This window comes from Opisthorchis viverrini (assembly GCF_000715545.1).
Source record: "Opisthorchis viverrini unplaced genomic scaffold opera_v5_311, whole genome shotgun sequence".
NCBI classification, from domain to species: domain Eukaryota; kingdom Metazoa; phylum Platyhelminthes; class Trematoda; order Opisthorchiida; family Opisthorchiidae; genus Opisthorchis; species Opisthorchis viverrini.
In genome coordinates, this window is record NW_008751968.1 from 59,082 (window position 1) to 84,039 (window position 24,958).

Sequence of the window (24,958 nt, forward strand, 5' to 3'; positions counted from 1 at the left end):
TCTATTTACCATTGATTTTGCACCATTGTGGTATATCCTCGCCGGTGAATACCAACTTTTAGCTTTCGTTTCTTTTGTCAGCAGTCTCAAATTAGCACCAATGACATCTAGATGTCGTCTGATTGCGTCAGTCGCCTGATGATTTGGAGTAGGTATTAGGCAGACAATCTAGTAATCTTTGCATTTTGTAATGAAACCGATCGCCAGGATTAGTGAAGCAACCTTCTAATAATGTGAAAACTTGGTTCTCGCATGGAGACAGTGATAATCGCAAGTCGTTTATCATCCAGTCGTATTTCATGCAAGACACTGGGTGAGGTTATGTTCATAAAATATACTACTGGTGCGATTTGGCCGTATGTATCACTGAAACTATCTTTTTTAAAAAAAATTTGTAGTGTTATATGCGATGTACTCACCGAGATCATTGTAGGATCTTTACATCGTTACTGTTTAGGGACCGTTTGTTAAATATTTATCGACTGTGCGAAACGGGGCGCAAACGGCGTCGTCAAAATTTATCAAAACACAACACCGGCGATCAACGTCGAACAGAATTAAACTGTGCTTCATTTCTTCCTGTTTGACTTACACGTAGCTTTCTACAAATCACCCCAACCACCTTCCAATCTTTTATTCAGCGAACCTGTTGAAGGGCCGAAAGTAATCAGTAATTCAGTAATCCGTTCAAAGGACAAGTTCTCCATGACTACGAGCACGAAGATGCTTGGAAGGGTGTGGCGATCGACTGCCGAGGAAAAGTAAGTCCGCGTTCAGGTGCGCAGCAAACGATTGAATTTCTCCATCATTTCCCAGTGTAACGAAAGTTGCAAGTAAAATGACACTGCGTAGGGAAACACAATATTAACCATAGAGTGTAATCAGATTACGATATTGTAGGATAATAAATTTACTTGAGCAAAAACTATTCGCGGGATAAACGTGAACTCAACGGTGTGACCGATTACCAGAGGAATAAGCCTCCGGAACTGACAAAGAAGACCCCAAGCTACACCACAGACCGGTTGGCCACATGGCTGATTACTTTCGGTCGTGCATCTGCGGCGTTCATGAACACTCGTCGGCTTTTGATAAATTGATTGAGTTATTGACCGACCTGGATGCTTGTCGGGTTGTTTACTCAGATGCAGATACATGTTTTGGGGCAGCCTGGGTTTTCACACAGAAAAATGATCGTACCGATGGACACTAATACTCTGATTTACACATAAACTTCGTTTCAACGAGTTACTCGAGAGAAAACAGAATAATCTCTCAAGTATACTGGTCTCTCGAATGGAGTGTGAATAAGAATACCTTTCAGATTCTGTCCAATGATGAGTTGGTTCATTCCTCTTGGGGTGCAAATTACTCGCGGAATTGTTTGTGTTCCAAGAATAACCTACCCAAACGTTACGGTACCCGAGGTTGGTTGGAACACTGTATGAAAGAATATGGTGGTTGGCTCAATCGGTATTCGCGTGGCAAGCGAAATGTGAATTGTCATTCAGTTTCTGCAGGCTGCAGGTTTAATAGCTTAAATGACGACCCTGGGTACTCAGAACAGGTTACCCCTCGGAGGCTCGTCGGTTCAGCCCGACCCTGACATTTCGAATGCTCCTCTACACAATTTAGTATTATCTTACCCCTCGTGCTTCTTCCGGTTAGCGCGGTATTATAACTTAATGATTAATTTTATTTGTTATGTTTGTTACCATTGAACTCCCGCAGATGTGTCGTATTGCGAAAAATTTTGGAAACGTGATCACCATGTGTACAAACGAGTCATGCTCGCTAGATCCATTTACGTAGTTTGTACTGAATGTCTACTGAATGTCTCGCGTCAAGATTTTCTGTACAACGCCTACTTATTTTCCGTTACTCTCGTCCAAATCCCCGGTACGAATAATATCCATCTAATTTGGATCCGCGAATATGCATCGGAACTTCTTCCAGTCAGGTCTCATCTGCTCCGTATTTCAATTTTTCTTCTCAATTACTCTAGTACGTGCCACATGTGTGCCTATCTGTATTGCGCCGCAGTCGATTTCCTTGAAGTCCAGAGGATATTTTATGGCGAGGTACTCTGAGTGCCAAGCTGAAAATGCATATCTAACCTGGCTTGGTTGGCAATGAAATGCTCTACAAGCCGTCCCATAACTTTGGCTCAACAAAGCCCCAAGTACACTTTGCAATCAGTCGCACCACATTATTCTTGCTATTTGTCGACGAATTTCTGTCTCTGGTCTAAAGTGACACAACCCTCTAAAATTTGGAGTCAATGATGATTCAAAGGCTACAAATGTCAAGAGCTTCGGTAAAAATTCAGCAAGGGCTGTTCGGTGCGAATCGTTTCCTACCAGAAACTTCTGCCTTTTCGTTCATCTCGTTAGGTTGACGATTTGGCGTCTGGCTCAACCGCACTCCGGGGATTTGACCATGCTTCCGCAGGTAAGCGAACAACTTGTATTCGTGGAATTCCCCATTTAGATACAGGTTGCTTTGCTTTGGGTTTTCATACTAAAAAGGCAAGGTTTGAAATCCATCCACTAATCTCCCGGTCTGCAGCCGTGCGTCTCTGGGTTACTTCAAACTGTTAATCATCATCTTGGTCAGTACGAAGGAGTTATTTTCGTGCTACCGGCTCTGGCCAGTATACTCGTTTTGTCCACGTGAAAATGCCATTTACTTTATCTTTGCACAATACGGGAGTTCGTATAACAAAAATAAGAAATAAGAAAGCATAATTCAGGCGTAGTACCGTGCAACTCGAAGGATGCTGTATGGTTTAGGTTTTTGAGATTTCCAGAAATTTCAATTTCGAAATTTCAGGGTGTGGTAATTTGAATAGTGGTAGGTATCGTAACTACCGAATGTACGCGAAGTATAAAAGTCCGAATATGGACGAATGAATATCGTATATTTTCGTATATCGCGGGCGTACTATATATCGCATCGTAAAACAAAGGCATATAAAAATACACTAAACAGAATGAATAGAATAGAGTCAATGTTCACCACATCCACCACACGTTGAATGAGCGTGCGGGTGTTTATAGTCTCTAATAGGTTGGAACCTTAAACGTTCAGATCTTCTCAACGTCGGATTGTCAGGTTCAGTGTTTGTTTCATGCTCATCAGAACCATCTGTAAGAGAATCAGAAAGGTCATTAGTGTTTGAAGCAACAGACGTATTGTCGCCAAACTGACCTCTAGCATTGAATTCGACCTGATCAACATGCCGTCTGTGACTTGAGAGATCTTCGAGGTCAAGAACCGTGACCATACGATTCCCGTTCCTCCCAATAACAACACCAGTAGATGGACGTAGATCGTTACCCTTGAAAAATGTTACGTCGGCAGTCCCAATGCATTCCAGGTTCGTGCGTAAGGATCTCGACTTGAATAGCTCTGCTGGACTCTTACCAGTAATTGAATGAGCAGCATTCCTGTACTGCATCAAGAAATTATCAATACCTCGATCAAGATCATGAAAAGTAACAGGGGAAATAGAATTGATGGCAGATTTCAAAGTTCGAACAAAATTTTCAGCGAGTCCATTAGACTGTGGATGACGGGGAGCAGTAAATAAATGACGACAACCAAGTCCTTTTAACCAATATTCGAGAGATTTCGCTGTGAAGTGTGAGCCGTTATCAGTGACCAAAACAATTGGTACACCTTCACGACTAAATAGTTTCCTCAAAGCATACTGAGTAAACTCAGAACTCGGGGATGTCGTGAGAAATACTTCCGTCCAGCGTGAATAGGAATCTACAACCACCAGTGCATAATATTTGTTCAAAAATGGACCGCAATAATCTGCATGAATGCGTTGCCATGTTTCACAGGACAATGGCCAAGGAATCCATTTGGATGATTTGGAATGAATTTTGTGTGTACAGTTCATACAATCCTTAGCCGTACGCGCAATGTCTGCATCCAACTCTGGCCACCAACAAGTAAGTCTGGCAAGAGACTTCATTTTGTCGATGCCTAAATGTCCGGAATGCAAATCGGATAAAATGGCACTTCTGTGTGTTGGTGGAATCACGACACGATCGTTATAACACAACAATCCATCAGGTGTCAATGCTAAACTGTCTCGACGAGCATAAAATGCGGGAAATCGACGACGTTCTTGGTGCGTCCATCCTCGTCTTAATGCAGAGATAACGGATGAAAAGTATTTTCGGGTATCACGCACAAGCTCGTCTCGTTTAATCGGAAGCGGTTGTACTAACAAACAATCAGAAACATTAGATTGTGATAAACTTTCTGGAACTCTGGATAGATAATCGACGTGCTGAATGGATTTAGCACCACGATGAATAATGTCATATGTATACGAACTGAGAGCGATGCTCCAACGTTGAACCATGGCTGCGGATGACTTAGCCAATGATTTCATAGGATGGTATATGAATTTCAAGGCTTCATGATCGGTCACAATCGTGAATGGTTTACCAAAAAGATACTTGTGTAGTCTACTTACACCCCAGTAGACAGCAAGAGCTTCACGCTGTGTTTGAGAATAGCCCTGTTCGGCTTGTGTTAGTCGACGGGATGCACAAATGACAGGACGGCCATTTTGTTCGAGAATAACACCTAATCCAGTTGGAGACGCATCAGTTATAACGGTTGAATGATCTTTCGCAGAAAATGGTTTCAAAATAGCGTCAGATTTAAGATAATTGAGTAAAGAACGCAAAGTTTTCTCATGCTCAGATATCCATGAAAATGTTTTCAGAGATAACAGTTCAAATAGACAATAAGCTTTCTGAGAAAAGTTAGGTATGAATCGGGAATAATATTGCAATGCACCAAGTATGGAACGAAGTTCGGACAGATTAGAAGGGGATGGAGCATTGACTAAAGGCGATAAACGTTCATTATCAGGAGAAAAACCATTTCCATCAACAGTGTAGCCTAAACATGATAGTTTGTAAACAGAAAATGCACATTTCGAAGAATTAACGGCAACATTTAAGTCATGAAATCTTTTGAATAATGCAAGCAAGCGTGAATCGTGTGTAACCTTATCGACAGCATGAACTATCACGTCATCTTGATAAGTTACAACACCTTCAAGACCGTCAGTAATTGAATTAATCACATCTTGAAATACAGCAGGAGAGACATTAAGTCCGAATGGCAAGAAATTATACCGATATAATCCAAATGGTGTATTGATGACTGTGCATTCACTAGTAGCATCATCAAGTGGTATCTGCAAGTATGCATCCTTCAAGTCTATTTTTGAAAAGATTTTTGATCCCGCTAGACGATACAACACATCTTCAGGTTCTTCTGTAGCACACGAGCGTTGAAGTAGGCTTTTGTTGAGTGTCAATCGATAATCGCCACAAATTCTAACAGTTTTACCATCAGACTTTAATGGCGTAACAATCGGCGTAGCCCATTTGGAAGACTCGACAGGTGTCAGAATACCTTTTTGGCACAATGAATCTAGAGCTAGACGCACTGGTTCACGCAAACCAAAAGGTACTATACGTCGTTTGAGGAAAATCGGATCACCAGAAACCTCGAGTTTCACTTTTGGTATGCGCATTCCTCCGGTGACTTTGGAGCAGCTCGTGATCAGTTGTTTTAATTCGGTTTCGTTGAAATTTGAAGTAAGTAGTGAAATGTTAACGTTAAGCGCACGTAAAACTTTGAGACCAATTACTGAAGGACCAGAATTCGATACAAGAAAATTACAATCAACAAAGTTACCACTGGAAACTTTGACTGGTATAGTACATGAACCAAGAAGCGGTAAAGCATGTCCAGTGATACCTCTAACAGATAATTGTGTCAGTTTTAAAACAGCAGTAGGATAAAATGCTATAAGATCTGACTCAGGAATAATGGATTCGACGCTGCCAGTATCAATGATAAAACTATGCTTTTTACCAGAGCCTGATATGAGCGTCTTCGACACATGCATAGAATTCGATAAAACAGATAAAGACATGGATGAGATGTTATCAGTCAAAGGCTTGATATCAGAATTTGAGTCGACAGTCAGTCTAGAAACTCTTTTGGACTTACATACATTCTGAATATGCCCAATCTTACCACACGAAAAACATTTTGATTGGCAATGTATGCAAGTATATCTGGAGTGGTCCTGTCCACACGAAGCACATTTGCCAAGAACTTTTTTTGGTTGGCGTATTTGACGATTTTGAATGTTCGAATTCAGTTGGTTGTTTTTGTTATGATAACGCATATTGGTTTCAAATTTACCGTGTGGGCGACCTTCCAGCCCTTTCGACTTTAGTGCATTAAATAAAACGGTCTCGTTGCATTTAGTTACTTCTTTAACATCCTGGTATTGCTCGCAAATTTTTCTGATCGATATGAAGCGTTGATCAGTCTGTACTAGGAGCTTTTGTTGTAGATCTGGAAGATTAATTCCGGCAATGAGGCGATCACTCAGTTGGCTTTCAAGTTGTTGGCCGTAGTCACATTTTGCAGCCTGTGTTTGCAGTTGGAGGACAAAATCACGAATACTCTGAGATTCGGATCGAATAAGCGAATTGAATTTCGCTCGTTCTGCGGCCACAAAATTGATAGGCTTAAAATGACTGAGAATTAACTTCTTTAGAACATCGAATGTGCAATCGATCGGCGCCGTAGGGAATGATAAATTCTTCACAAGAGCATAAGCATCCTTCCCAATGTAGTGCAGGAAATAAGCTGTCCACTGAGCTATCTCGAGCTCTGTAGTGACAACGCTTTCATTCTAATCGCAGGCCTCTGATGGGTGTTTTATGGTTTTCGTCGTGAATATTAGAACCTGACAGTAAACTGGAGGTGTGACTCGCATCTGTCCTGTTCGGGGATCGACAATTCCGGGCGAAACATCACATGTTTAGTATATTGCGACTTCCTCGATAATGTCTCCTAGTTTTGCGTAACGAAGTGTGTCAATAGCGTTAACTAGCCTGTACCTTATGGAAACAAAATGTTAATTCACATTTTGCTTGTCCATGAAATTCCGATTGGGCCAAATATCATAAAACCGCATAAGGTGTTCTAGCCATCCTCGGGCAAAATATGAGATATCAGATACTGTGCGTCCTGCTCAAACTTGCATCTTCTATTTTGAATACCGTGGAAGGTCATTCACATTGCTTAGTCTGCAGCCTAAAGACATCAATAGGCCATTCACATTCCGCTTTTCCAGGAGACTTCAATTGGGCCAACTGTCATATTCTGCAATGAAGTCGTCTAACCTTTCTCTGATGCTGTAACGCCTATCTTCGTGACACAAACAGCAACACGAGTAATTTGCGCACCGAGAGGAATGAAGCAACGCACTATTAAGCGTAATGAATGCATGTAGCTAAATTACAATCTATTTGGAGGACACCGGAATACACGACACATTTATGTGTTCATTTGAGTCCCCGTTAAAAGCAAATTCCTGAAAGTAACCTCAGGATACCCAAAACCTTTGTGACCCTAAGAACTCCACTAAAAATGTTCAACAGGAAACCCGGGAAGCATCCACGCCAGTGAATCATTCAATCAATTCAGCGAATGCCGGCGAGTGTTTACGCACGTCACAGAAGCATGACCGAATGAAATCAGCATGCAGGAATTTCAGAGTGACAATCAATGTTGACTATGTTCATTAACGTTCATCGGAGACCCTGGATCAATGCCTGAGTGTGTCTCTTTATATAACGCAGATCCGTGGTGACGTTTGCACTCGCCCGCATTCGGTTGTTCGGAATAAAGCAGTTTGCGTACCCTTGTCAGTATGTACTTTCGGGCACCAGCACTGAATTGGGAACAGCAGTTAGAGCTGATAGCATGCCCCAAGCGATTGCTAAATCCTGTGTAAGGGAACCAGTCGGATTTCCAATTAAATTGAGGTGTAGGGTGGAATCCCAGTCTTCGGTGATTTGCTTGTATGTCGTAGCGTGCCGGTTAATTGTCCGGGTGAAACACGTTCCTTACAATTGAGGAAATCGCTAACGCTAATGGCTACTGACTACTGATCAGACAGAATAACGAGACGAAGATTCACCGGGACGACAGATCCATTCTCCTCAGGTTGATTATCACCAGTGACTTGCAGTCGGTAGATCTACCTACCAACTAACGAATGACGACGCATTTCGTGATGGTGTTATGTAGTGGTCTGCCTCCATTAGAGGGGATGCGACCCGGCTCAAAACAGCATCTAGTTCAGTGCGGTGTAGGACTGTTTGAATGTTGTTTTCCGCACTTCACGGACGAAAAGTTTCATCGCGGTTCGTGAGCTGAGAGCTGTGGATAACCGGCCAAGTATTGTCCAGCACGGAATTATTTAGTACATGAGTTCCTAGAAGTACTTCTGTAGAACTTGCGAGTCATGCGTTGCAACGCTTCTTCTTGATGGCGTTGATTCCTCTATGATTTACTCCTCTGCATCTTTCTATCAATTCTGTGCTTTTTCGAACGTCAGATTGTGCGCATACCTACTGAATAGAGAAAGGGTGGGCGGATGGAAGCTTGCTGAGGAATATTCAGCAAACGTTTAGGTGGGCGTTCGCTTCAAGAACAATCGTACAGATTTTGTTGTGCATTACCAGTGTGATCAACCTGCCTGTTGTATCGCTTGGGGTTTTATTGGTCTGTTCCTCAGCAGATATTCTTCCAACTCTTATAATTGGCCTCCCCAATTCGTTGATCTCTGTGCGGTACCCGCATCCATTACTTCCGCTGTGTGACAGGATGATGGGCTGAATAAGATACGTCTAGCTTGGAGTTGGTCCCGTCCCACGCGCATAAGCGTAGACAAGTTGCTGACTCCAATAAAACAACAGCACGTTGCCTGTCTCGTCATGTTAGTGCTGTGGATAAAAACGATTCCGAAAGATTGCTTACCAGTACGACTGTTAGACGAACAGTCACTGTCCCAATGAATTCAACTAAATAGCCGATGAAGTTGAGAACCTGTTCAGTCTATGAGATTCATTTTAACAACGCTTCTCTAGTCCAGTTACCGTGAACAATAGGGAAATCGGAATTAATGCAGGGTGCTTGCACAGATAGACGACCCGAAAACTTTCTTCTGTGTGTCGGTTTGCTGGTCCATTTTACTCGTCCTGTGCATACTTCGTGCATTAGTACGTCATATTGATAAATCCCACTTGATGAGTCCACAGGGTATGGGGTCCGGACGCTTTTGGGTAAATTCCTTTGGTCTTTATCGGACGATTTCTGAGGCGCTACTTTAATGGAAATTCGCAAAGCATATCTTGTACCGGGAGCAGAACACGATGCGGTCCAGTTTCAGTTTATTTCATTTTGATAGAAACACACAAGAGACGTGAGTGAGGAACAGACATTGTGGACAGACTCGATGAGAGTTTCGGCCTCGTAGTCAGCCTTGCACAGCTCCATTATTGGGTTGTGTGCTGACCTACCTCGGGGGCCTAAAGGCAGATAGATTACATAATCTAAACTGTGATCTCGATTAAGGCATACAAACGACTGAGTCACTAGGCACAAGAAAGACAAAGAACCATACACCTCTAATAACCGTTTTCAAAAATGATTATGAATGCCTTCAAACGAGCTGCCGTGCGGATAATGTAATAGTTGAAGTGATGACGTTCGTCCAGGATAAGAAGGAAGTCAGGTTACAAAAGCAAACGACCGTGAATGTGGAGGAAGTTAAACCTATTGAAATGGTTTTAGGATTTCCGAAATCAGTGGGGCTACTTGGGTTCCTGATAATCCACCGAAGTTATATACGTTTGTCGCCAGAGAGTGAAGTGTCTGGATTCGATTTGGGCAGGCATTCTCTAACATTGGTTTGAATCGTATAAAATGGGACGAACCAGTAGAATGCCTGTGCGTTCCAATGGACTTACCCTTTACTGAACTGTGTAGTGGATTACGAGAGTGCCCTCACCGAAGATGGATTACCTTAGACTCGTTCATATTTGCACTTTCCGTTGTGTGAAAATAGTGGTCAGTAGCTTTGTCGTTGAAGGGTAATCTTAAGTCAGGCATATTTGGAGTTTCGGGTGTTCTGCGGTGAGCATAATCAAGTGAGAATAAACTGTGTGCGCTGACTGATCGCCCAAGAACACAACACGCAATTCATTCACGCGATCGATTTCTCAGGATTAGAAGAGTGGGTAACAGCTGACCGAAAGCAAGTTTTCCAATAAGCACTCGATAGTTTGAAGGGGGAAAATGTTACACTCGATTTGTCATGCGTTGGAAGCGGAGGGAATCATCAATGCTGCGATGCCGTCACTGTAGATTTTGAGCGACCGGTGGAATCAACAACGGTCTATTATGCTTTGCGAATGGATGAAACAGTGATGAACTGTGTTGCTGCGTGTTTGTTCTTGATCAATTCTAAATACTAAAGTAACTCGCAAAATTACTCTCCTACAAAAACCGGTGTCGTAGAGCACAATACCGCCAGTCTAGATGGTCGGACACGGGTGAGTTTAACGGGGCAATTTGCTGGAAAATCTTGTCCTTTCAGGCAATCTGCTTCCCAAAAACTGACTGGTCTTGGAGATTATTACCGGAAATGCAGAAAAATTATCGAAGCAGATGCACAGTGAAATCGCAATAGAGATGGTAATACGATCGAACCCGAGTTCATCAGCTCTGTGGTGCCACTTTAGGCTTTCAGCCGCTCAACCGCACCGATGTTTCTCGCTTGTTTTTGGTTGTACGTTGACTTGTTCTGCAAATGTTCCCCAGAATTTTGTCCTTTGGTATAAGAAAATCTTAAAAGGGAAACTACTTAGAAGAATGCTGAAAACTCTTCGACAGCCCGCCACCGGTTTGCCCTTCTTGAGGCTCATCAGGTAAGCGTATTGTCCTAGCGCAGTTACCGTAAACCGTGTGTTCCACGTGAACCCGAACTGGCCCGTTTTTGAGAGTAACACTCATTTTCAGGTCAGTTTGGATTTCACGAGAGACTTAACTGAATCTCTCGTGGGCTGTAGAAGACTTTTCGACAACCATGTCGAAATTTACCTTATGATAATATACTGCGATATTTCGAATATCGAGCCAACTGTATCATGAGGCTGTAACACTAATCGGGGTCCCATTAGTCGGTTTCCGGCTGTGCTGCGTTGTGGTCTATATTACCTGAATTCCATCGGTGGCTTGGACAATTTCTGTCCGAGGACCATTTTGTTCACTATCTGATTGGTGGTGAACGATTTTCAAATAGGTCAAAGATCTCTGACTTCGACATCTGGTTTTAGTAGTTCATTTTGATTGGTTAGTTCTGAATTAATGTTGTTTTGTAGCCTGGTGTTTCGGAGTTTGTTTGGGTGAGTGTCGTTCCTATTGAAAAAAATGTTTCTTATGCGCGGATGAGTCTATAGACTTTGGGCAACTATTGTGAAAACTACGTTCCATTCTTCCTCCCTCTCAACGAACGACATGCGCCATTAGAAAGAGTGAATTTGAGAAGTATAGGATTAGGAAAGATTTTATCCCCGGTGTCGTGTATGTACGTCTTAGATCTGTTAGACAACCTGGCTTAGAAGGACGTCAAACCGGCCAGCGCAAAGATTGAAGGGATTAAAATGCTTCGTGCTCCGCTGGAGTAAGAAAATATGCAGCGTGCGATCTGGTGCTCAAATGAGATAAAGCTGATAGGAAATCCCAGACGAATAAGTGAAAGACGAATTAATGCCACCGAGAAAACGCGGTGTGATAGGTGACTCACACGTTCCACAGATGTCTATATTGGGACAAGCGTACAAAACTATTCCGTACTAGAGCTGCCAACACTTAGATCGGGACATATTTTAATGTGAACTTTATATTACAGTATACAGACAATCTTTCGCCGGTGTGATCTTTGTGCTAAAGATTTAGAGATCTCAAGATAGCTCAGTGTTTAAGACGTGAAATTAACTCTCGGATGGTTCGCGGTTCGGGACCAAATCTGACATTTCGACTAATCCTAATTAGAATCGAACATTATCTCAACCGTCGCGCTTCTGCTGAGTAAAGCGTTACAACCGATGAATGACATATTCATTTTGATTATTTTTCTTACATGTATGCCCGCAGTTATGTCGTTTTGCGCAAAAATGATGGGAAGGTGATCTTCACGTGGACGAACGAATTATACCAAGTAGAACCATTTGTGATGGTCGTACTGAATGTCTACCCACGCTAGCAAAGTGTGTTGCTATGAAATTATAAAACGGATGATGGTAAAGAAAATTCGTCCCCGTTGACTAGGAATAGTGGATGATTGTGTCGCTTTTAACGAGAAACACAGGAAGCGGTTGACAAATAGCAAGAACAAATTCGAATGACGGAACAGAACTTTGGGGAACAACTACACTGACACTCTGGAGCACAGAGAGAGAAGTTGGTGGTTTATGGAGCAGCTCGCCTGCATTCATGGCACAGCATGTACACATGCAATTGAAAATAAGTGAACAAAGTGAGCAGATGAGACGCGGTTGGTGGAAAATCTGAAGCAAATTTACGAAACCAATTCGGTAAAACATCATTCGGAGTAGGAGGCGTTTAGCGAGAGTAGATTGATAGTTGGATTTGCATAAAAAAATTGGGACCGGGGAAATGTTGGAACTCTAAGACAAAGAAACTTGATACCGGCCTAAAGGACTCAAAAGCGGCTCTTATACAAGCATTGCGAACTTTTCCCGACATCATCCATGAGGGGAGTGAGAAATACATTCCGCACGTATATCGGTATAACTAGACGAACTTTGAAATTCAGAATACAACCCGGCGTTACATGTAATACGTATGTGTTCGAATCGGCGCATATGGGCAGCATCTTGAAGAATAAATGGAAAATTAAAGTTCTTTGCAGGTGGTGCGTTCTTCAAATATAACGTTTACTTCGGACACTATACGATCAGTTACAAAGGACTCATGAGTATTTGAAACATCATTGGTGCGGTTAACATGCTGATTTCTGGTATTGGCCTCAACATGGTCAATGTATCTCCGGTGACAAGAGGAATCATGTGAGTCAAGAAAGGCGACCGTAAGTTTGCCATTTGGTGAAAGTAGTATTCATAAACCTGGTCGTAGACCGCTACCCCTGAAAAATGTACCATCATCCGTTTTGGCACAGTCAAGGCTTGTACACGACGAGCAATATTTAAATAAAAGCGCAGGACTCTTCCTGTTTTGCATTAGGGAAGCAATAATTTCACGGTCTCATCCCACAAATGAACCAGGAGAAAATGAAGTAACGACAGATCGCAGTGGTCGGAAAAAATTCTCGGCAGGCTGCCCAATTCGATGATTCCACAGGAGTGAGTATTCCTTTCCCACACATTGAATTTAATGCTTGAAGAACAGTTTCCTCTAAGTCAAATGAAATATTTCATCTCTTAGGAAATATAGGATCTTCTGTGACTTCGAGACTCACCTTGGGTAATTGCATGCCACCTGTAGCCTTAGAAAATTTAGGAATCAGTTGGTTGAATTCCTTCCTATTCACGGAAGTCAGTGAGGTGATACTAGTTTGGAGTGAGCGAGAACTTAAATTGAGGAAATTAATGGCCCAGAGGTTGAAGCCACAAAGCTAAGATAGATTGGGGTACCTTTGAGCAGTCTCGCAGGAATCGTGCATCTACCAACTAGCGGTCCATGATGACCAATGATATTGCAAATTTCAACTTCTGTAGGCTTTCTCACAACACTGGGTTTGATTGAAGTCAATTCTGACAACGGAATAAAAGACAGAATTTCCGGGGTCAAAAACAGGAACATGTTTTTGACACCAAGCAGTTTTGATAGCATGAGACGGATTTCGGGAAAAATTAGATGGAGAAAGAGTAGAGATGTCTTCATCTAATACTCTCACGTCAGTATTTGGATCAGAATTAAAGTGGCGCAATTTTTGGACTTACGTACAAGTTGAATGTGTACCGTTGCACCGCTGATAACACACTTCGCTCGTCTGTGAGGGCATAAATATCTGCAAGGGGCTCAGAGTCCCAAGTTGATAGGTGAGATGATGGATTATGCCGGGTCCTGGAAGCGGTGAGATTTAATGAAATGGATAGGAAAGGGACAATTCATCGCAGTGAAATCACTACTGTCTCAGAATAAGCCCACGTCTGAACAATTGATATCATCGTCCCCATTCCGCTGACGGCCGGCGGAAATCAAAATGCCATGATAATGACACAACACCTGTCGCAATGTGTAGAGGCTGCATCCGTGTCAAATCAACGGGCGACGTCAACCAGCATGGTGGTAATGCATCACATCGTGGCCAAAAATGGAATGCGGAAAATGCTCGTAACCGATCAGAGGCCTTTCTTTGAGAGCGAACGGCTCATGGGTTGTCGAATATACACTTATCTGCAAACTAATTTGTTGTTTTTCGAGAGACCCGGAACCAAGCTAAATCCCTCGTTTGTGATGCATTCAAGCAACTGAATATTCTGCACCAGGCCGCTAAGACATTAGAGATATCGCGATGCGTGTACCCTAGTGGCGGTACATAAATTACAAACTGCCTATCGCGGATATTCCGTATATATGTCCCAGTATACTGAAGAGTAGAACTCTGAGACACTCCGAGCCAGATGGTCACCACCTCGGTCACGTTCATGTCGACCATCAAGCTTACGAAATCAGGATTGATGTATCACCGGTAAGCAACTAGCCTTTGGGGGGTGCGTGTTGTCTATGTTCATTGTGGAATTCATACTACGGATAAGTTTGCCGAAAATCTTTCGAAAGCTTACCACCGGTTTCCTCATTCTCCATTATCCGTCCCAGGGTTCCCATCTACCCCATATTCTATTTGAACAAAAATTGTTTTTTAAAGGAGACTGAGATGAATCCAGTTGAATTGACTGTTTGTGATGGTTTGCTTCAACCGAATGTGGTGCACGAGCCCTTTTCGAATTAGACCATACGCTGTTGCTATGCCGTCATTCAGTACTGGAAAATTTGCTCAAAACACGTGTAAAACCCACGACAGGTTTCGCGTTTCTTGGAGTTCCAGTCAAAACCGAATTATTGTGCAAATGGGATTAGCTGTTGAAATAATCGTGATCTGGTTAATAAGTTCGTTGCAGAATATGCCAAAGGAAATTGCACAAGTAACGCACCCTTTAAGAATACCGTCCCTTTGTCGGTAGCTTACGTCGCCGAAAGAAAATTAATTGAGAAAATGTATATATGGTGTTTCTAACGTCGATCGCAATAGTAGGCACTTTCGGTCGGGCATTTATTCCCGGTTTTGTGAGGCGCGCATTGTTGATGACTCACAAATAGGATGAAACTGTTGTACAGTGATTCCCGAATTTCCAATGAAGATTGGCTTCAGAGGAGGGATGTTTTCATCGGGTCGCGAAACTTATTACTTAGAAGTGGTCACTCGTGGAGCTCGCTAACAGGTGACCATGAAATGCGGTTTTCCGTGATTGAAGGATGGGCGGCAATATGGCTAATTTTGGTGAGAGCTAATCACACTACCGACGCGCCGGACGGACTAAACGGTCAAGTGCTGCACGCACTAGTTGGACCGTCACGATTTCGGTTCGAAACTACCTGGATTTTAATGAGGTGCGCACCGGTGTTGATTTCTAGTAAGGAGGAATTAGCTTCGCGGTTCTCCTAAGCTTTTGGGCATTAAATGCCTCTACTTTCACGAAGAAATCTCCGAAAAATCTCCAATATGGTTCAAACAGTAAACTCCTTGGGGCTGAAGCTTTCCTCATTATTGCTGTGGAACGCGAGAGCAATTTGAACAGCACATCTGAGGAGAGTCCGAATCCCATCGGTGTCTAACCCGCAGTTTAGAGGCCTTCATGGATAATTCAATCTAATGCTTGCCACCAAATAGCGGAAATGCTCATCAGGTAATTGACAGATTCGTCAGGGTTTAGCCAAATTCCATCGGGTAGTCTGCATGGAGCAACTTTGACTGTGCTAAATAACACTGATTGCAATAAGGCAACCTGAAAATGATCACAGCAAACCGGATTTCGGCGAATACTGCCTAGATAATCCGTCGACGACAATTACTCGCATAGCGCACCGGTCCAGTCTTATCGAGTGTTTACCTTGGAGGGGAACTTTGGTTTTACGTGTGGTCGATATCTGAAAGCTGCCCAAAAAACCTGCATGCACTAAACGGAATGACTGTAAGCCTGTATCACAACCAGTTGAACCGCAATGCATGCACTTGGAATTGACGAGAACGGACACGACTTACTGTAGTTGAACTACTGGCAGGTGAATAGGTATACATGAATCTCACTCACTTCGGTTTTTGTCCTACTGGTTTATAGTCAAGTACAAGTTCTCGGCGATGGCGGAAAACGCACTGGATTCGGGATACAAAATAGATATTTGGAATGATGAGGATTTCGGGGCGAGGACTACGGTCCACGTCACAGAGACGGATAGCCGGAGCGACAGAAATCGCCAAGCATCCCAGTGTTACCAGATTAGAAAGCGATGAACTGAAAACGTGTGGAGATCTCTTTTGGATCGGTCGAGCTGACACGCATTGGTGTGCCGTTATCAGAAGGAAGAGAAGTGATTGTCTGAATTCCACTTGACCTCAGCCCACCTGCTCAAACCAAATTCCGAGAGCACCCACAGCCCCACCAAGACCAAGAAAAATCTACCAATGGAAACCGAGATCAATCTTCAATAAAAGCACCCTGAATTGGAAGATTAACAAATCCGATCAGATCAGAACTCATTCGAAATTCCCTCGATCCACAAAGGTAAGCGTTGGACAACCACAGTAACCGACAAGATACAAAACAAAATAACTTGTCCATAGTCACAAAGGTTCGTAATTCGTCTTATCAACGAAATTTATCAAGCCACTGAACTTGTCTACCGTTTCACTGCCGAACCACTGTATAATATATGGGGCAGGACACAGAGGATGAAGTCAAATGGTTCAAAGCTCACGCCACTTCAAGGGTAGTGACGTGATTTCACGAGCACGCGTGTGTTTATTGCGTTTTCACGTTTCACTTTGATGTTTTCCAAGAATAACTGCCCCGAACGCGTTAACGGAAGCACATCTTCAGCTTTGCCATACTCAAGCAATGCCAAATGAAAATAACTAGCACGGTGAAACCATTGCGATCAATTCTCTTCCCGCATTCACTGATGTATCTACGAAAATTTCCGTTAACCAGATGACGTCCAAATCTGAATACACAAATTGATTCACCTTTTAACATATTCAAGCATTGTGAGTAGTTTACAATGATTCGGTTGATTCTTCGATACCCAGGGCAACGAACACAAGCTCTTATCGAATGCACAATATGATAAACACACGTACAGATTCGAGGCTCTCTTGCGTAAACTTGCAGTCTCCTAAAGAAAGGTGGCCAAAATTTAACGAATAAATGCTAGCAAAACCCGACATCTGGGCGAGCAGTAACCATGACCGGCGCCTAGTTACACACCCAACATTTCAAGAGACCCCATTTTGTATGAAGTTTTAAAAATTCGTTGTATTTAGTCGTAGCCCTAATAGCTATCTCAACGCTCACACATTTCAACAAGTGTTCTTTGAAACGAAACCACGTTGGATTTTCTGCAAGATATGGTTGATAACCGATGTCACTCGCGTCCTTGTGGTTAATGTCTATCCAGAAACAAGGTTATACTTCAGCTCCGCCGAAAAACCGGCCTTCGGAATTTCAGTTTGGCTTGGGCGCCCAGGATAGTTCGGTGCACAAGGCTAGAAATTACTGACCGTTTGTCTAATCCAGCCTCGGTATTTCGACTGGTCCTGTTCAGATCTGGGCTCCAAAGTAATTGCTCATCCCTTGTGCTTCCCTTGGGCATTATAATGGTTGCATACCAAGACGGTGCTGCAGCTGAAGTATTACTAATTTAATTATGTTCGCAACCTTATAACTGCTATTTTGTCGCTTACAAGTGCGAAATATATTCCGTTTTCATCTATCGAGTATGCCCTGAAATAAGGTTTAATCCTGCCCGATGTGTCAACAACACCGGGGCAAGCCAGCCAAACAGCAATCCAGTCACAAGAATTGCTGGGGCTGAAGATGGAATTTGATCTTACGGGTCGTCCGGATGCCCAACACCTCCCCAATGTACAAACTCCTACCTAGAATTTCTGGTGGCCAGTGCAGACGTAACGTTGAGCCTCAGATATTCAGTGGTTCTTTTATTCACTGTTCTGTGAATATTTCCCCTGCATTTTGGGCCAAAGAGTCATTGGTCACGCTGTTTTTTTCGGAGAATGCAGTTTCCCCCCCGTTGGCGGACCTTGAGCTTCGAGTTCAAAAGCCCATCTTCGACAGTCCGTGAAACCTCCATTAATCCTAATCCTCAGCAGCTGAAAATTAGTTTATTGACAAGTCAATTGGGGAATGTTCGAGACCGATTGGGAATTCATCGTTTCGGTTAGGTTGGGTGAGCAATCGGCGGATTTATTTCTAGGCACATCTCGCTTTTGACACAGAAGCTTCGTCAGACAGTCAGGGAACCAATGATAATTCGTATGACTAGCCGACCTGATCAGTGCTGGGTGTTTAGTATGATGTTGCTGTTTGTTGGTCGGTGGGGATGACTCCCGTTTGCGAAGGATTGGTAAAGGGAGTATTTTCCTTCATTATGAGCCCGGATATTTCGTCCTTGAATTTTCAGTCTAGGACACCCTAATGGAAAATCCTCTTCGGTCCTTCATAGATTTCTTTCACCTTTGTTCATCAAAGGTGCCGGGCCTATTGGTTTCAAAATGGTGAATTGGGTCTAACCCTACTTGGCCTTTGCACTTTCAGACCCACACCGTTCCGCTGATAGCTGCACACCGCCTGGTGTCATCCCGGCTGATCTGAGACAGCTTTCTACACGTTTTCGTGTTCTACCGCCTCTAGTCATTTTACGCTGGATGCTGGGCGATTTTTACCTACTAGAACACCGGTCGCTGCGGTGTGAATCTTAAACCACGTTTCAATGTCCACACCTTCTAAATCTATCCTAGCCAAATGTCTAATGCATGCCCTGATATTGCCGGATCTTTGACTGTCGCCGGTATTCATCTTCGTTGTCGGTGATCCATAAGTTGAACGCGAATGCTCATCGATTCTGAAGTGCAATTACCCGGTTGTCTATAATCCAATATAAACCTTTGTACAGTCTTTCTGTTTCATTTCGTATGCAGAGTTCCTTCTCCCGTCAAACGGAAACCGATTCTTCAAATACGCTAACACTGAGCGTATAGTCTTTCTCTTCTGGATTGCAACTGTAAACTTAGCCGTATTCAGTAGCCTTCCAATGTCTTCAGATGTCCCTGTTTTGTATGGAATAAGTTCCAGGAATCCGGTCTTCTTTGCACCAGATTTTACGAGTGTTCGTGCCCTCTGAATGTAGGTGAGGTGCGTCGGACTTATCTGTACTTCTGTACACCGGTTAAGCATACATGGTGGACATTGTCACACTCATCGTTCTAGAATTGCCATTCCGCTGTAAGCTACGGCGTGATACACTGGATTCGTTCTTGTTGTTCCGAAATTGACGTTTTAAAAGAGGTCGTAAAACTCAACTTGTTATTGGAAGCACATCCATTCAGTTCACTTTTGCACACACAAACATCTTATCATGCTCTTAAGAACCTTCATAATCCTCAAGTCATTTTTCATCAAAACGAGGCTTACCGTTGGTGCATTAATATCACTTTTAGCTTTTACGGCTTTTAAGCGTTTCCCATTGCTTCCAAATCAAAACAGGACAAAAGGAAATCCTGCTACATGCATTTCCGTCACACGAATTGTTGGGGCTAAAATGGAATTTGATCTCACGGGTTGTGCGGATGCCCAACACCTCCCCAATGTAAAAACTCCTAGCTATACTTTCTGGTGGCCAGTGCAGGCGTAACGTTGAGTCTCAGATATTCAATGGTTCTTTTGACCACTGTTGTGTGATAATGTGCCCTGCATTTTGACGTAATTGCAGGCCACCGTGTCAACGGTAGCGCTGGTTTCCATGTTCAGAATGCGGTTTCCCCGTCGGTGCCGGTGGATTTTGACGAGTGCAAATACAGTCGTAGGGCAGTTGAGTGGGGTTCAATAGCACGTCTTAGACAGCTGTTACGTATTGAAGAGATCTACCGCGAGGAATCTGAAGTCTGAATATGATGCCTCGCTGTTCGCTTTTTATTGCGTTCTACTTCTGCGTTTGGCATGCTGCATGGTTCGAAGCCGCCGCCGTTCTCATTTGGTCATCCTTGTTAAACAATTGTCCGTCAAACAACTGGGTTGTCCTTGTTGTCCTTGTCCTTGTCCTTCCAATACCTGCGAAGACTATCGAAATCAGGTAGGTTTCAGTTGATATTTTATCCAGTTTCAGGCTCAAAGTTGTACGTGGATCCGCAAGCAAGGGTTTCCGTAGTGAGAACTTACACTAATGTTCCCCGAAACTGTTGTACCCCACCTACTTTTCCCCATGGCTGTAATGTTTCATTCGAAAAGGCCTTGAGTAGAAGCCACAACTGATGGACATACAAATGGACACACGTTGCGTGACTTATGGTCGTTTTCATGGGTAATTCCTTGTCGTGATCGATATTTCGCTTTCGGCTGGATCGACTCTCGTGTCCTATTAAATTCAGATGTTACTGAGACGCATACCGTGGTTGACGTCATTCAGAAGCTAACATCCCCTATAGTTGTTTCAATTTTAGTTATGGTAGTAGAAATCACTGCCTGCCATTAGGAGGTTTGGGCTTGTGAAAAAGGAAAATTATAATGATTAGATGGTCTGCCAGCCTAAATTTTTATATGACCTAGCTTTGTGGCTTCATCATATTGGAGAAACTGTCCTAGACTCCGCAGTACCTTAGCCTAGAGTGACCTGATTAATATATCAGGTCCCAGAAATCCCAACAAAGACCTCTCACTTCGGTTGTTAACGCCAATCAAATCGTTTTCGTAAGCACCAGAATTGCAACGAACTGTAAGTCAATATTTCGAAACGACTTGTTATGTCCGAGTGGTGTGTATTGAGAAGAAATATATGAAATGCCACATTGGTTAAAATCATTTGACCGTACGTGCCGCATCTACATGAGTTTGTGTGAGATTCTTATGCAAAATGATACACATATTGATTGTGTCTTTGTCCATTCTTAAGATTCTATAAATAATATTTTATTGCAGCGTGATTATTTATTTAGTCTAGAAACGAACGACAGAATCGGACATTTACTATTAAAGTCAAGGGATACCAAGATCGTAGAGCGCCAGTACGCATTTTGATGTTATGAGACTTGACGAAATGTGAAGTTGTGGTCCACACAAACTTTTTCCAGGCTAGAATAGTTTTGCCTGTTCTCGAGCCCTGCCTTCGAAATCCTTTGTGAATCCTTTGTTCAGGAAATATTCCGGAAAAGCACGCTTATTCCTAAATAGTAGCTACACTCATCGTTGGCCTAATCGAGACAACTCAGCTTGTATAGCCAGGTTATTCCGACAGTGGGAGGCACGTAGGTTAGAAAATCGATGAGAATTATTCCACTTCCATTTTGGAACCGAGTGATTTTGAGTTTTTCCGGACGAAAAGCTTAAAGGCGCTTGCAGTTGAACACGAAACTAATTATTTCTGAAGCCTTCGGAGGTTACTCTTTCAGTGACAGTTTTCCAATTTGGAAGCCTTAGTCAATCGATTGATTGTTAAAATTTGTAATCTAATGATTGGTCATGCATCCCAATGATTGCTAAGCTTATGGAAGTTCATTTCGAGGCTTTTAACTTTGCTAGCTGGCACAGGAAAAACAAGATCTAAGTGTTCATTTCTTCGTTTTCATCTTCAGCATTTTGAGCCCACAAGGATTCTCAACCGATGGAGGTGCTCTGTTTTTGCCAGTCGTCTGTCTGTACATTTAGTGATAGCTTACTCACTCACTAAAGGGGAAATTTCATGATCACTACCTTATTCTTAGCAAAAAATCGGTTTGATGAAAAAAATCAGATCGGTTTGATGAAAACTGGCGTTTGATCTCTTACTAACCTGAATCATCAGCTGCCACTAAGAACTTTAGCTGGTGACAGAGATTAAATACCGTGCAAACTATTCAGCCGTCAATGTGAAACAGTTTCAAACACTTGAAAATTTCACTACCGAAAGCATCATAAATATACTTTCAAGCTTGATGACGAGCACTGAACTTACATCTCCTCAATCCTAAATTGATGCACATTAGTCGTTATCCCCAAAATTTCTATGAAAAACACCTTTAAGAGTTCATCGCAAAAGCATTTTTTGAGGGCTGACGTAATAGCCATGAAGGAAAATTGACTCATTTGATAGTGCCCGAGGACAATCACCCAATAGTTGCTGCCAACAAATTTGGATTTGACACTCTAACGACGAACTGAGGTCTTTCGCTTTCTTGAGGATATGCCTGTCAAACTGCGTTCCCAAATAGAGTGGAGTGCTAGAAGATTACACCACTGATCAGCTGCTCCTGGCCAAATGGCTGAGGCTTTAAACGATGTTCAGTAGTATGCGGGCTGGAGTCTCTTTGGACCGGCATCAGATGCACTCCACAGATAATCCCTGCTGAAAGTAGGTCAGTTGCCTGGTTGATATGGACCTTTCGGTAGACCTGTACCCCACCGGAATGATAAAATCTCGCTCGGAATTCTCAAAGAATTCCATTGAAGGGTCAGCAATGTGCTCCAGATGATTTATTTCGGGAACTGATATTCCAATAGATGTGGACGATCTCAACCATTTTCTCTGCTTTAATCTCCCTGTTGCACTACGCCTGTTATCGATAATTCAACTGTCGTTTATATCCCCATTCAGGCGGAAGTTCTTAACACTTCGCAAATCGTGCGTGCAAACAAAATTCAAGCAGAAAACAAAGTTACCTTCGCCTTCGACGATATTGCTAAAAATATCAAGTAAATATGGCGTACAATTTTCGTCATCGATAGCAACTAGCCTGTAGAAATAACATTTCCTTAGATGGATTTTAAATGTCTCATTTTCGATCCGTACTCCTCAGGGATATAGTGCATGTATGAAATCGCCTTCTAGATATATTTGCGGTTTCGTGCGTCACTTCAGATGTCACATCATATTTTCTTTTCTTTCATGTTATTTTCATGACTGGTAGGAGGCGGACAATATATAATTGCAGGCAGATGAAGCTTCAAAATGTCTGGGTAGGATGCCTTGTTGTCGCGTCTTATTGCGTTATTGTCCTGCATCGACCGTGTTGCATACTTGGGGGTCACCGATGTCCAAAGTTGGCCATCGAAGTGCCGTCGAAGAACTGGGTTATTTATGCGGCTGGTTCCGATGCTGGAGAAATCATCAACACCAATTTAATTCAGTTAATTGATGCTGGAGAAATCATCAACACCAATTTAATTTCAGTTAATTTCTCATTGGTCTTGACTCAACATTTTTTAAAGTCCACATGAAATGGTTTTCCAAGTGGAACTTTGCATTAATGGTACCGGAAACGGTTTTGTTTTACCAAATTACTATCATGGCTGTGATCATCTAATTGGAAAGGCAGCGGATAGAAGCCAAAAGGAATATACACATTTCACGGCCTGCGTTTGCTTTCAACAGCGATTCCTTGTTGTGCTACGATATTCCGATTTCCGTGGGGTAGATTCTGCCATCCCACTGAACTCAGATCTTACTGAGGTGCATAATGTGATTCACGTTATTCGCACACCAGTATCACCGTGCCTAGTGTTTTATGTTTCGTTATGTTAGACGGAAATAGGGCTTGCAAAAAAGCAATAGAATCTGAGAATTTCGATGTTGTTCATGCAATCAACCGTCTAAACTTGCTTTCTAGATTCCTCATATCAGAGAATCCGCTGTGCTGTAGGTTAAACTGTTCTCAAGAATAAACCGGATGTCAAAAGTCATAACAAAGACCATTTGCATCAGTCGTGGCACCGAAAATATCCATTCCGAAAGCACCAGAATTGCTAGGATATATGAAAATTAGAATAATAGTTCTATATTTTGATAATGTAGTGTGTATTTAGAAACAACCATGATAAACGTTTTTCGTCCGCATTTTGGCCTTATTTGCATGGGGTAAAATGAGAATCGTATTGGAAATTTTTCACATATTAAATGTGTCTGTATCCACCCAAAAGATTCTGTGGGTAATATTTTCCCTGCAATGTGTTTATCTGTCTGGTGTAGAAACGATCATATGCATCGAAAGTATTATTATCGGAGTCAAAGGATGCCAGAATTGTAGAGCTTCTGTACGCATACCGTTGTTGTGACACGAGGTAATTTGACGCCCCGCTCTACAAAGCTGGCTCTGTACTGGACTCCTGCTTTCATGGTCTTGGACCCTGTCTGCTAATTTCTTCGTGAATCGACTCAAATTAAGCTAAAATAATTTCTGGTCACAATGGAAATCACGTCAGCACCATTGGTACAAGTAGCATTATTAGTATTCCGGATCATCTCAGTATTGTTATCGGTTCAGTCGGTGACGGCTCCAAAAGACATTACATCAGCCAGTGTGACTGATCGAAATGTCCGAATGATTCATTCACAATCAAAGAAAGGCATCTTGTTGACAAGTATCAAGTCAGATCATTGAAAAGTTCTGTTAGAATGCCTCAAATAACAATCCATTTCAAGTTAACAAAGGACCCCGAAATGTTGTTTAGCAGCAATCCTTAAATAGCTGACTAATGGGAAATTTCGGCGATTACCACCAGCGGATGCTCTCAACCTTTGTCGGGTTTGAAGCATCGTAAAAAATATTTCATCATATTTCTGAAGCTTTGATTTGGTTGACAATTCGGATACTCAATGCTAGTTTACTTATTAGTCATGTATTAGTGTTACTGGTTCGCAGTTTACGCAACAGTGAAGTCATTAGGGCGGGCAGACGATACTGCTACAATACTGTATGTGGACGAGCCAGCGAACAGGTCAGGCTCTCCACTTCATGTGA

At 42.6% G+C, this 24,958-nt stretch overlaps 1 protein-coding gene across 1 annotated transcript in view; it reads left to right on the top strand.

Moving 5' to 3' along the window:
- Window positions 1-20,196: 20,196 nt before the first annotated feature.
- T265_09852 (hypothetical protein) overlaps window positions 20,197-24,958 on the top strand; it is a gene marked incomplete at both ends in the record, with an annotated part of 92,503 nt that continues 87,741 nt past the window's right edge. Inside the window, 2 exons of the mRNA XM_009176050.1 lie at window positions 20,197-20,322; window positions 22,816-22,913. Coding sequence (XP_009174314.1) covers window positions 20,197-20,322; window positions 22,816-22,913 — 224 coding nt within the window. The remainder of the gene's footprint in view (window positions 20,323-22,815; window positions 22,914-24,958) is intronic.